Source organism: Callorhinchus milii, unplaced genomic scaffold (genome assembly GCF_018977255.1).
Source record: "Callorhinchus milii isolate IMCB2004 unplaced genomic scaffold, IMCB_Cmil_1.0 Scaffold32, whole genome shotgun sequence".
Taxonomy (NCBI): Eukaryota; Metazoa; Chordata; class Chondrichthyes; order Chimaeriformes; family Callorhinchidae; genus Callorhinchus; species Callorhinchus milii.
Genome location: NW_024704773.1, coordinates 182,317 through 195,597, shown reverse-complemented (window position 1 = coordinate 195,597; position 13,281 = coordinate 182,317). Strand labels below are relative to the sequence as shown.

The 13,281-nt window shown below is 40.9% G+C and overlaps 1 protein-coding gene across 2 annotated transcripts in view; it reads left to right on the top strand.

Moving 5' to 3' along the window:
- LOC103182849 (methylthioadenosine phosphorylase) overlaps positions 1 to 13,281 on the top strand; it is a 77,536-nt gene that overhangs the window by 21,019 nt on the left and 43,236 nt on the right. For both annotated transcript variants that reach the window (XM_007900007.2, XM_042345182.1), the window contains exons 2-4: positions 83 to 169; positions 9,163 to 9,221; positions 12,121 to 12,288. In XM_007900007.2, the coding sequence (XP_007898198.1) occupies positions 83 to 169; positions 9,163 to 9,221; positions 12,121 to 12,288 (314 nt within the window). The remainder of the gene's footprint in view (positions 1 to 82; positions 170 to 9,162; positions 9,222 to 12,120; positions 12,289 to 13,281) is intronic.

The window sequence follows — 13,281 nt, the reverse complement described above, 5'->3', positions numbered from 1 at the left end:
ACTGTTGTACCCTGACACTGCCTTTTGTCTTTTTTTAAAAACGTGAAAACAATTTCTTTTTACTTTTTCCATTGAATTGCAGATTGGAATTATCGGCGGGTCAGGATTGGACAACCCAGATCTTTTGGAGAAAAGAAGTGAGAAGTGTGTGGATACTCCATATGGAAAGGTCTGTTATTTGCAACACTTTGTTGCTTTATGTACTTGTTTTCCTGGTTTTGTTGCTTATGTATGGTCTGGTGTACAGAAGTTAATATTAATATACCGCCACTTTCAAAAGAAAGAATCCTCTTTGGAATGATTGGTTTTATTCTGCCTTTATCCCCTTTATTCTACAGTGCCTAGTATTTTAGAGAAACAATTGCCCTCTTATAATACTATATTTCCAATAACAGTACTGGGGGAGCTCTGCGTTGCCAGAGATGCAGTGCCAAAGGGCCTGCCTATCTTTTAAAGATTGCATTACACTTTTTGAACAGAAACGGGAGTTTCTCCCGTTGTCATGGCCAACAATCCTCTAGAAAATTGGTCCTTCACTTCATTGCTGTTTGTGGGGCTCTGCTGTGCGCTAATTAGCTTCCTCATTTGCCTACAAAAAGTAATCACTACACATGACAGCAATTACATGTGAAGCGCTGTTTGATTCTTCAGTGTTTTAGGTGCTAATCAAATGCAATGGTTATTAATGTTACTCCCCTTCTATGATTTGACCCTCAGATGGAAAAGGGATAGCTGATGTAAACTGTCAATTATTCCACAAATGTCATCATTGCAGTTCTCATATTTCACCTGCTGATGCTGAGAAAGTCAATTCAGATGTTATTGTTACCCAGGGCTTTCCATTCTCTTTTCTCTCCCTCCAGGCAGTATTTTCTTGCCATGCCATTGTCTGAGCATTTGGTTTTGCTAAGATCCAGTGAGTGAGAATATTAATAACTCTTGCATTTATATATATTTCAATATATTGTATATAAAGTTATCAATATATATATAACTTCATATTTCAATATATAGTTTGGGACACAACATGCATGCCAGGATGGTGGAAGGCAAACTAGATGGCTCTTGGTCTTCTTTCACCTAGCAAATTCTTATGTTCTATTGATATGACACTTTCTTGAATTGGGCAAACAGGGTATGCCTCTCTTAGGGAGAAAGTGCATGTTCTGAAAGGATTTGCGTTTTAAAGATTTTCCATAATTTTTTAATATTTCAACCCGTTTTGCAAGTACTGTTTTCCTGGTTTTGGCGAACTGGCCGTTTTGTCACTTTCCGTACACAGTGGTGAATAATCAGAGAGAGGTTGTAGTTTCCTCTTTCTAAGCCATTGTTGTCACTTGGTGATGTATTCATCCTGCAAGCCAGAGTGAGTGAAGGAGGAAGTCCAAACACTCAATTAAACAAGAATGTTGATAAACCACAGGGACCATTGTATTGTAATACAGTCAAGTAATTTCTCTCTTTTAACCTTCTAGCCACTCAGAATAACTCCAGCGTTCATTGCAATTGAATGGATCCAAACCAGTGGGACACACTATTCAGCCTAAATAAAACTCAACTCTTCTAATATTAGCGAGTAACGATATTGATTTCACTCACGCCCCCTACCAGTTAGTCATCAAATGGGAGTAAAAAAAACCAGGTGCAGCTGAAGTCATACCAGTTTCCCAGAGCATCTCGGTAAAACCACTAAATAAAGCCACTAACCCGCATCCTGTTATCAAAATATTTTCTTGCCCTTCTCTCGGCGTGCTTTTTTTTGGTAACAAGTATGGAATGTGTTCAGTTAGAAGTATAATGGATAACAACGCATCCTTTATTCCTGCACCTACTGATAAAGTTCCTTTGTACTTCAGCCAGGCTATAAACTTCACAGACTTTGTTTAACTCACCTCATAGATTTTTGTTGTTTAGCCAAGCTCTGTAATATTGTTCTCATCAATCCAGTACATAGCAAAGGTCATTTGATGGAAATATGTATTTTAGGCACCACCTAATTCTTCATATGTCCTAATGGGAAAACTACATATCTGCTTTATGCGCAGAGTGAGATTGGGGTTGTTCAATGGCAAAACAAAGAGGTAGTGTCAATGCCATCTGAGGCTGTTTGTGCCCACCAAGAACAGAAGAGATGTTTGCCAAGAGCAGGAGATGATGTTGCCATGCAGAATACCAAGATGAGTGCTTGTCAGCAGAGTTGACTTTGGTAGCAGGGACTAAATGCTTTCCCATAGAGGCCAGTGCAAACCCAAAAGTGTTGTTAATTTCTGGTAAAATCTAAGGAAACACTATTTCAGTGAGGGAGTAATAAATGTATGGAACAGGCTCCCAAGGTTGATGGCGGAAGCAGAAAGTGTTGATTCTTTCAAGAGCAAATTAGATAGATTTCTGTGAGTAAATAATATCTCAGAATCCAACATATAGTTTGGGATATGACATGTGCCTGCCAAGATGGTGGAAGGCAAACTGGAAGAACCTTGGTCTTCTTTCGTCTAGCAATTCTTATGTTCTTAAATGTAAAGAGGATACAGTGAAATCCTCTTATGTGCAATAGGTTTGGATGGATGGTTAGATGGGGTGGGGAGGATGGTGGTGCGTGTATGTGTGTGTTAGGACCAGTTTGGGATTTGCATTTATAACAACAACAACTTGCACTTATATCGCGCCTTCCACGCAGAGTAGCGTCTCAGAGCACTTGGGAGAAACTGGGAGAAAGAAAAAATTTTGTATATAGGTTAGCAGTGTATCCTTCCACATAGCCAGGAAACTGAAGAATCTTGTATCTGTTATGCAATGAGCAAAGGTGGGAGCTCTGAAATGGTTTACAAGGCCATTGTGCCTACTTTGCACATGCAGACCTAATAGAAATACAGAAATAGTTTATTCTGTGCAAGTGGATCATTAGTATACAATATGCCATGAAATTTTACCTGATGTTATCTGCAATTTGATTCTATTGATTTTCTGTTTCAGTTAGCACTTGTTGTTCAAGGAGCATTGCCCCTTTCATTTCATATTTTACCCAAAGTGGTAGAGAGATTCTCGCTCCATCTGGGTATGTGCTGCAGGAGTCCCAGCCTAACTGCCAGCATACAGAGGATTGAGTTTTCTTTCTCCCCAGTTTATAAAACAGTAAAGTCCTGATAACTCGTCACTGCAACGGAAAAGGGCTCAGTGGTGAGTTATCTGGATTGGCGAGTTAAGCATACAACAACAAGATTACATAGCGCCTTTCATGTCGGGAAGATGTCCCAAGGCGCTGGAGAGTGTACAGCATTTCAGACCTGAGCTGGGGTCAGGGGGGAGAGGGGAGTGGAGGGGAAGATGGGTGACCAATAGCAGGGAACATGAGGGATTTGAAGCTGGACTTGAAGGAGGCTAAGGAGGGGGTGAGGTGGAGTGATTGGGCGATGGAGTTCCAGAGGTTGGGGGCAGAGTGGCTGAAGGCTCTCCTGCCAATGGTGGAGCAGGTGGGTCGGGGGACGTGGAGCAGGCCGGAGCCGGCTGAGCGGAGGGAGCGGGAGGGTTGGGAAGGGGTTAGGGTGTCACAGAGATAGGGTGGAGTTAGACCATTGAGGGCTTTGTAGGTGAGGACCAGGATTTTGAACTGGATCCTCTGAAGGATAGGAAACCAGTGGAGTCGGGCAAGAATGGGGGAGATGGGGTCACGGAATTTGGTGCAGGAGAGGACACGGGCTGCAGAGTTCTGGATTATCTGCAGCTGCGGAGGGAGGAGTTGGGAAGGCCGACAAGCAGGGGGTTTGCATAGTCGAGCCTGGAGGTGATGAAGGCATGAACAAGAGTTTCATTGGCCTGAGGGGTGAGGTAGTGGCGGAGTCGGGCGATGTTACGGAGGTGAGGGAAGGTAGAGCGGGTCGTGGCTGAGATGTGGGAAAGAAAAGACAGTTGAGGGTCGAACAAGACACCTGGGTTCCTGACTGGTTTGGTGAGTTGAAGTGTGCAACCATGGAGGCTGATGCTGCCAGAGCCTGAGGTGCTGAGGCGCTGGCGTGAGCCAATCTGGAGGGCCTCAGTCTTGTTCACATTCAACTGTGGGAAGTTTGCCCTCATCCAGGATTGGGGTCAGGGGCATATGTATACACACATAAATAAATGCGACCAGGATATTGACAGCATGATGACTTAAGTGGTGGTGACAAGTTAAGCCAGGGTTGAGTTGTATGTAGAGAGGGGCGTATGTGCATATGCTTTAGTATTGTATGCTGTTTACTCTAGTGTATGAATATTTAATTAAGAGCTTTGAGACGTCCTCTCAACATGAAAGGTGCTATAAAAATGTAAATTGTATTGTGTATATACAGATATTGCATATAGGTTTTTAATCCATATCATTTTCTACAATATTATCATTTTCAGTTATTGTACATTTGAGGAGATTTGTCTGTTTGAATTGGCACCAAGTGCACCTCAGCTGATGCAAGCATAGAATTCCATTATATTACATCACTTCATTCCTGCTTTGTACAACTCCTGTGCAAAACATAGCCTAATAACCCAAATAGCTTACATTACTGTTTTTTAAATGTTAATTAAAATGTTAATTGACTGACACTGTGTGAAAGCCACACTTCTTGGAAGTCTGATTTTTTCTCTGTGAAATGTTCACATCGTTCAACTGTTAGTCAAGACTGTTGGTGAATAAAGAAATGAGTAAATTAGTTGCTGTTCAGATTGCTAGTTTTTAAAACTGTTAATTAACAACTACAACAAAATTACATTTATATAGCACCTTTCACTTCGGAAGGATGTCTCAAGATGCTGAAACATTTAAAGACTTTGGATGGGGGATTGTTTGCACAGCACTTGCATGCACTGATCTGTTGCAAAGTGTTGTCCAAAGATGAGACAAAGTGCGAGCTACTTGGTGTTTGCCTGTGTGGGAGTCTCATTGCATTGAGCTATTTGGGTGATGTAATCAAAGAAGTATCTTTCAGTGCTTGCTCAGTTGTATATTCTGAAACAAAGAATGCTCCAAACAGTAACAGCCTGACGATAGCCAAATAACCATCAGAAGTGAAGTGAGGTGGATTATTATGTGTTCAGAAGATAATGTCATTATAAACTGGCTAATTCTCAAATTTCCTGTGCAACCTGTGCAAAATGTTGGCGTCCGGTTCGATCACCAAGTGTCTTGCCTACCCCACATTCAGTTAATGACTACTGACTACTGCTTCCTCCACTTCCGCCACATCACTCGACCCTCCGATCCTATCTCCTATAGTCCTGTAGCTCAGTGGTTAGAGCACTCGCTTTGCAAGCGAGAGACCTGAGTTCAATTCCAGGCAGGGCGAAACCTTGGGCAAGTTTCCTTACTCCACACACCTAATAATAATCCCTCCAAAACCAAAAACAATAATAAATTGGTCATTTTCAATCTACGACTGTTTGTGGGACATTGCTGTGCGCAATTGGCTGCAGCGTTCGCCCACAAAAAATACAGTCAATTCACTTTACAGTGTGTTCTGTGAAGCGCTCTGGGACGTCCTCCTGACGTGAAAAGCGCTATATCAAATGCAAGGATTATTATTATTATTATTATTATTATCTCACCTAAAATCTGCAGAAACTATTCTTCTGGCTTTGTCACCTCCAGCCTTGATTTCTCAAACACATTCCCGTCTTCTTTGCTAAGTGACACAGACATGCTGCACATCCCCGATCCCTCCAAGACATCAACAGTGGCCGTGCCTTCAGTCACTACACCCCTAACTTCCGAAACTTCCTGCCTCTATCCCTCTGCCTCACCCCCTCTTTATCTATTTTTAAGTTCCACCTTAAGACTTACTTCTTCGACACTATATAAATGTAAGTTCATTCATTCTGAAAATCACAATGTCTAGGATATCTAGAAGAATGCTGGCTTTACTACTGGAAGTGAACTTTTGAATCAGGTGTTCATTTTTCAGTATTATTAAAGAAACGTTTGCATAATTGGCAGTTTTCAAAAGTCCACGCTGGGAGTGAACCCACTTGCAACATGAGTGTTTCTGCTGCAGCGGGTGTGAGTCACACTGCTCCTCGCATTTCCTCTCTGGTGATAACAGGATTGGTCTTGTCTTTGATTCCTCCTATGATCAAATAGGCTGCTGATGCTAACTGTTTGTGTTCACAAAATTAGTTGAAGTACCAGAGAGTTGGCTAGTGCCATTGAAAGCACAGCATAAGTCAGAATCTTGAGGAGAAAAATTTGGCGCAGGGGGAAGGAAGAAGGGAAAGTAAAATAAAATAATAAAAAATAAACCAATAGAAACATCTCAGTCCTTCGTACAAGTTGGATGATTATCAATCTAAAGGACTCCTGGGTGGTCCGAGCGATGGGACAAGAAATAAAATTCTCCAAGAGAATATCCCAAAGCGCTTTATAAACAAACTTGATGTAACTTCATAGTAACCTGCTGTCGTTTTGTTCGATTTACTGGTTAGTCCACTTACGAACAGGTTCCCTTTTGAGTGGGAGGATTTCCTGATCTGCAACTATTCCTGATCTTCATTTTGATTTTTTACACGCATTTCTTCCTACTACTGCAGCTTTCCCTTTCCTTTTGAGACAAGCGTCACCTGAAAATAAAAGACAGGTGGGCATGCTTGTAGCTTAGGCAGCCACCTCTATCCCTGCAGGTACCTCTGAAGATTAATCACATCTTTAAAAAAACATTCGCCGCAAATTGTACTCCTCCAAGTGAGGTATAACTTCCCAACTGAAGATGTTCTTCAAGACCTTTCTCTTTGACTATTTCTACTCCCCCCCACCCCCCCACTCTCATGTTTTGCTCAGTTATCAAAGATCGCCTCCTTACTTACCATTTATTTTTTGAACAGTTTAGCTTCAATAATTAATGTTGACCACCAACTCCTCTGGAAAAAAAAACTAAATTATGCCCAGAATACATTATTTTCTTGAGCTTTCAGAATGGTAACAAGCCCTTTGATTGCTAAGTAAAATTATATCATTTGGTCATTGGCGGGATGTTGAGATTATAAGATCTGCCAAGATGCAATAAACTGGTGTAACTGGCTCAACAGGCTGAGTGGTTGCCTCCGATTTGTGTTTTCCGTCTTTGTGCTGTGTTTCCCATGGCTTTGTGCATAAAGTCTCAACATTTCAATAACATTAATTATGCAAACCAGCTTGTTCTAAAAATAAAGGGTAAGTATGGAGGTGACCACATAAACCGGAAAGTTGCTGGTCAATTCCACTCAGTGCTGAGTTAACTGAACTCATCCAGCGCACCAATTGGGGGAACCTGAGGTGTGAGAAGGGCATATCAGCTGGGTTTCCTCTCCTGAACCCTATCCAGAGACCCCTGCTGAAAGGAGCAAACTGTATGGATGTCTAGTGAAGCTCGGGCTCAGCTATATTGTTATACCCCACCCATGCTAGCCTATCTTGGCAAGGCTCACATAGCAGTAGAAGATGAAAGAAGCCTAATACAATTTAAGAGAGGAGCCATTTGGTCAGGAAAAATACCATGGATCATAAATTTGTTCTTTAACTTTACTGTTGTGTAAATGGTGGTAGGTGGGGGTGGGCTGGTACTGTCTTAAAACATTACTTGCCAAACGCTAATAGAGGTAGCAAGAAATGTAAGAGCTTCAAACTCCAAACTTTATTTTCTGCTCTGTCAGTCCAAAGCCGTATTCCCCCTTATTAAAGAAATAAATGGCCCATGACACATCCCAGATCATTCACTTGGTGAATAATCTAGGCCCAGAATCGATCAAATGAATCCTCTTCTATGTCTATATCTTGTAGCTGGGTGGTTCACATGAGCAGGGTCATAGAGGTAAATTGTTTTCCCTTCTTCTATCTTTGAGGTAGTCTAAACCAGGATATAAAATTGTCTTTATGCATTGAAGTAACTCCCATGATGTCTTGTATGCAAACCTTTTCACCTGAAGGCAGTGGCCATCAGTATCGTCAATTCTGGCACTTCCTCAAAGTAGAGGTCTGTCTGTGTAAGAGTAAGAAGGAGCTGTTTTACATCATGTTAAAAATTGGCTAATCATTTCACAAGATACCACAGATTAGTTGCTTGAGAGTTTCTGTTCCCCTCCCCCATTATTACAGTAATACTACATTTCACAATAAACATTTGGTGAATTTAGCATCGTTATTAAATTGTAGAGTTTTCGTGTACGTTGTTGAGCAATGGTTTTTTTGACATACACACGTGATTAATACCACATGCTGTTTTTAACTACAATTTATATTACAGAATGCTATCCCCGTGTGAAGGGCGCGATATAAATGCAAGTTGTTGTACCCATTCATTCAACAAGCTAAATGTTTGATTTGGGCAGGTGAATTCATTCAAAGCACTATTTGCCACTATAGGTGGGTTTATAGCACCATTTTTGGTCTGTAACCTTTACCATTTAAACCATCTTTTCAACTACATTTTTGGCCGCCTTCTTTCTCACCCCTCCTTCAGCTCCCCTCCCCAACTTGAATTTCTAGTCAGCTGTGTGAAGCGCTTGAAGACGATCTTCAAACATGAAAGGTGCCATATATATGTGAGTTATAATTGATGCGCTGTTAATAATAATAATAATCCTTGCATTTGATATAGCACTTTTCACGTCTTCTAGACGTCCCAAAGCGCTTCACAGAATATATTAATATATTAAAGACCCTAGATACCTAAAACAGATCACTGTATTCACTGTCTGCTGGGGTAAAACCAAGGAGAGTTTACTTTTATGTTGGGGACTCTGAAGTCAGTCTGTTTGTTTTCCAATGAAGTGTCTGTGAATTATCAAACATAATTTGCTATTTTTAACATGTTTTGGTTTTTCAGTGACTGCCTAAAAGCATCTGGTATTGTTGTAATGAAATAATGTACATCTAAATAATATTGTGCGTTAAGTATGAGCGGATTTATCAAGGATCACAAACCTTTAAGTTAAAGAATAAGTAATTTTGATGCAAACTAAAGCTTATATCTTTTGGTGAGCTGACTGTCTTGTTTCTTCGTGGTGCAATTGATAAGTGTTGTAGAATTGAAAGTGAACTTTCAAGAAAGTAACACAGGAAATATTGACAGAAATAATAGGTGGGTGGGTGGGAGGCAGAAAGTTCATGGTTCAGCTCTTAGCAGTAGATTGTATGAAGCTTTACAATTTTTTTTCTTCAATATGCAGCCTTCAGATGCTCTGATACTGGGGAAGATCAAAAATGTAGATTGTGTCATACTAGCCAGGTATGTATTGTACTTTTTACTACTTAAATTATCACTGTTTTTTTTACTACTGCTGAATAAATTCCACGTTTTGGACACATTTGGAAACCTATCATCATGTTGAAGAGTATTCAGACTAGACTGAGAGTTCCAGATATGTATGCCACCAGAATGTGGAAATTTCAAATTTCCCCTCAAATTTATTCTAGAATGTAATGGGCACTGTCTCCACGGAGGAACACATCCTAATTCTGGAGAGTATTGGTAGCAAGTTGGCAAGAGCCAAGGCTTGGGGATACCACAGTTACTGCTACCTTTAAAAGAGCTATCCAAATCAATCCCACTCTTCCGTGATTTAAAACCTTGCCACTGAAAACGCTGTCTTTTTAAGCTTCCTGCTGCTTGTCCGACCCCACCCTATCCGTTTGGGCTTTGCTTGCTGAGTTAACAGGACCTGTTAACTCTGCAAGCCAAAGCCCAAGGATCCCTGCTGGCAATGGCTGGTCTGTTCCTCCAAGTCCTAATGATGAACCGGGTTGGCTGGTCAGTTATCTGCAGTGCCCTGCGTGGATAATGCCATGGTTTTTAATCTCTCATTATGAATTTAATCTGACTCAACAAGATGGAGTTGCTATTGCTGGCAGTCTCTACTACTGCATGTCAGTGAAAAGGCATCAAGTGCCTGATTAACCATTTTTTCTTACCTTTCCGTGCACCACTACAAAACATTATTGTATTATATGCAAGCCTGGAATGTCACATGTAAATACAGCTGAATATCAACTGCTTGCAGAATTTCAGAATACAGTATCTTGTGGTTAGGTGTGATATAAACACTTCTCAGTAATTGTCTTTGAGTCTACAGTTGGTAATCTCCACCGGAAACAGTCCCACATTTTACCACCCTCTTCTTAGAAAGTCGTTTGTACAGTAACAACAATTTCATAAAAATTCACAAATTCGCCAGTGCGATATTCAGCTGACAACTGGACAAGTTGACTTGTCTTGTCCCCACCAGTTTATTGCATGTCCCATGTGCAATCAAATACCATTACAATCCAAAGCTAAGGATGGAGCAGGATTCTGCACTGCTTGCAAAATTGTTGTAGATTAATTTGAATATAATATAATAATAATCCTTGTGTGTTTGTTTTTCACACAGCAAGTTGGTCGGATCTGGAATGCATTGCCTGAAAAAGTGGTAGAAGCCGATTATATAACAACTTTTAAGAGAGAAGTAGATAATTATTTGTGGAGGACAAGTTTGCAGGGCTACGGGGAGAGTGCGGGGGAGTGGGACTGATTTGGATAGCTTTTTTAAAAGAGCTGGCACAGGCATGATGGGCCAAGTGGCCTCCTTCTGTGCTATATAATTCTATGTTTCTATAATTTGATATAATAATAATCTAATAATAATCCTTGCATTTGATTTAGCTCTTTATCACATCATTGAGACGTCTCAAAGCGCTTCACAGAATACACCGTAAAGTGTAGTGACTGTTTTGTAGGCAAACAATTTGCACACAAACAACAATGTCCCAAAAACAGTGTTAAAGTAAATGATTCATTTTATCGGGGAGGGGGATATGGGGGAGCATGTTGTTGGCCAGAAAACCAGGAGAAACTCCCTCCTTTTTTGAATAGTGCCATGGGATATTTCATCCAAGCACAGTTGGTTTAATTTCACCAAGAGACTTTGCTGGATCCAAAGCTTAGCTGTGAAATGTAAACCTTCTGTGTTACCCAGCTATTCTGTTATAGCCTGAATCTACAGAATGTAATGGCAAAGAGGAGAGCTTGGAGGAACTTAAATGAGAATCCAATAAATGCTTGTACTTTCCAATAGAGTCTAATAATCTTGGAATTTGCCAGACATAAAAGTAGTATATGTGGTTAAAAGTCAGCTGCTAGTTTCACATTGCTGTTTCTAAGAAAGTTCTTGCAGGTTTAATTTGCGGAACTCCTTATGCAGCTCAAATAAAAAGGGCAAATTCATACAACAACAACTTGCATTTATTTAGCCCTCTTTACAAGAATAGCTCTAAGCACTTAATAACAGTGTGGTTTGTCACTGAGCTGGAAATAGAGGGGAGGTGACCGAAGGCACGGTCAAAGAGGAAAGTTGTGATCTGAAAAAGGGCAAAGAGGGAGTAAGACGGAGGGATTGAGGCAGGAAGTATCCAGAGATTCGGGGCATAGTGACTGAAAGGGCTACACTACAACTGCAGGAGAACTTGCCAGCTTTCACTGCTCCCTTTCTCCTGAAGAAATATTGTTGAGCAATGAGCCCTTTGTGTCAGTTTCACTCAGTTTGCAAACCTTTTGCCTCCGAGCCTGATATTTGCATTTGATATTTCACATTATCACATCAAAGCTCCACATCTGGACTTAGTCTCATGGTTGTGGTTGAGATTGCAGTGCTGGACGAGCGCTACATTGTCAGAGGTACCAACATCCTTTATTACTTCTGACGCTTAATCAAGATCTCAACTGCCTGTTCAGTTGGAGGTTAAAAATGCCTTGGCACTTTTTGAAAAGAGAAGGGAGTTTCTCTAGATTCCTTCAGATCAATTGTTCATTCAGTTGACAGCTGTTTGTGGAACCTTGATGTCACAAATGGTTTCCACATTTCCCTACGAGAAGAGTCGCTACACTTGATAGTAATTACTTTGCGATGTTTTCACATGATATGGTGCTGTAATAATGCATTCATCCACAAAATACAGATTCGCACACTTTGCAGTGCAGCTTGTGAAGCTTCGGAGACGTCTCGACGATGTGATAAGGTGCTTTGGGACAACCTCATGATTGAAAGGCGCTATCTAAATGTAAATTGTTGTTGTCTTCTCTTTCAAGAATATAAAATATGTTTCCTTGTGCCCACACAAAGGATATCTATCATGTGTGCTTTTACATGCAGGCACGGGAGGCAACACACCATTATGCCAACAAACGTCAACTTCCGAGCAAACATCTGGGCACTGAAGGAAGAGGGCTGCACCCATATTCTTGCTACCACCGCCTGTGGCTCTTTACGGGAAGAAATCCACCCTGGGGATATTGTCATCTTAGACCAATTCATTGACCGGTAATTATGATTACACATTGTTTGGAAGGTTGTTAGACAAAACTGGGTATGGGTGTTAACGTCCTGATTGGGTGTATCCCTTATTGTGGTTATTAACAGGGAGAGTTCATCATCCTCCACCTTGCACCTACTCCTCTTAGAAACTATTATAAAATCTTTTATTTAAAGGGCTTCTTTAGTAACTGCAATAGTGTCTTAAAGTATTTTTTTTCTCTAGTTTTTTTTCCCCATTAGAAAGATTTATGGAGCTCGCTTCCTGTGCATTCAGTAGTTTTGAAGAGCAGAAGTATCGAGGTGGACTGAATTCTTGTCTCTTGGATCCACCAGTGAGAAAGAATGTTTATAATCCAGTGCCTGTGTGGTTGTCACACACTTACCCGAGTCCTTGGCTACGTTTTTGGAAGAGAGGGGAGCGGGGAGAATAGCTTGGGACTGGACCTCAAACTTGCACTCTAAACACCTAATAATCATTGCTGACACTTTGCAAATCTTTTCACAAAATGACTTCGTCCATGGGAAGCTTGTATATAGGAAGGCCACCACGTTGACTAACTCATTGAAGCATTACAACCCGAATCTCACCCCAGTTTAAAAAGAACCACCGTGACTCATCCAGGAAAGTGTACTTTCATGTACTTTCATGTTATCAAGTTGTCAATCTGACTCAGTTGATAGCACTCTCATCTCTGAACCTGAAGATTGTGAATTCAAAGCAATTTCAAAATTGTAACGTTGAGCAAGGCTGGCATGCCCCTTTGCAGTACCGAAGGAAAAATTGCATTGTTGGTGGTGCTGTCCTTCAGGTGTAACTTTAAACTGTGGTCCTGTATGCTGGTCCAGGTGGATATTAAAGATCTTTTGACTCTATTTGTGATAAGCAGTCCTCTGTCTAGATAACTTTGACGTTCATTTTATGGCTGGGATGTGGCATACTCCTGAATGAAAATTGGCTGCTGCAGTTGGCTTTCTATATGCAATACACAGTGGTTATGC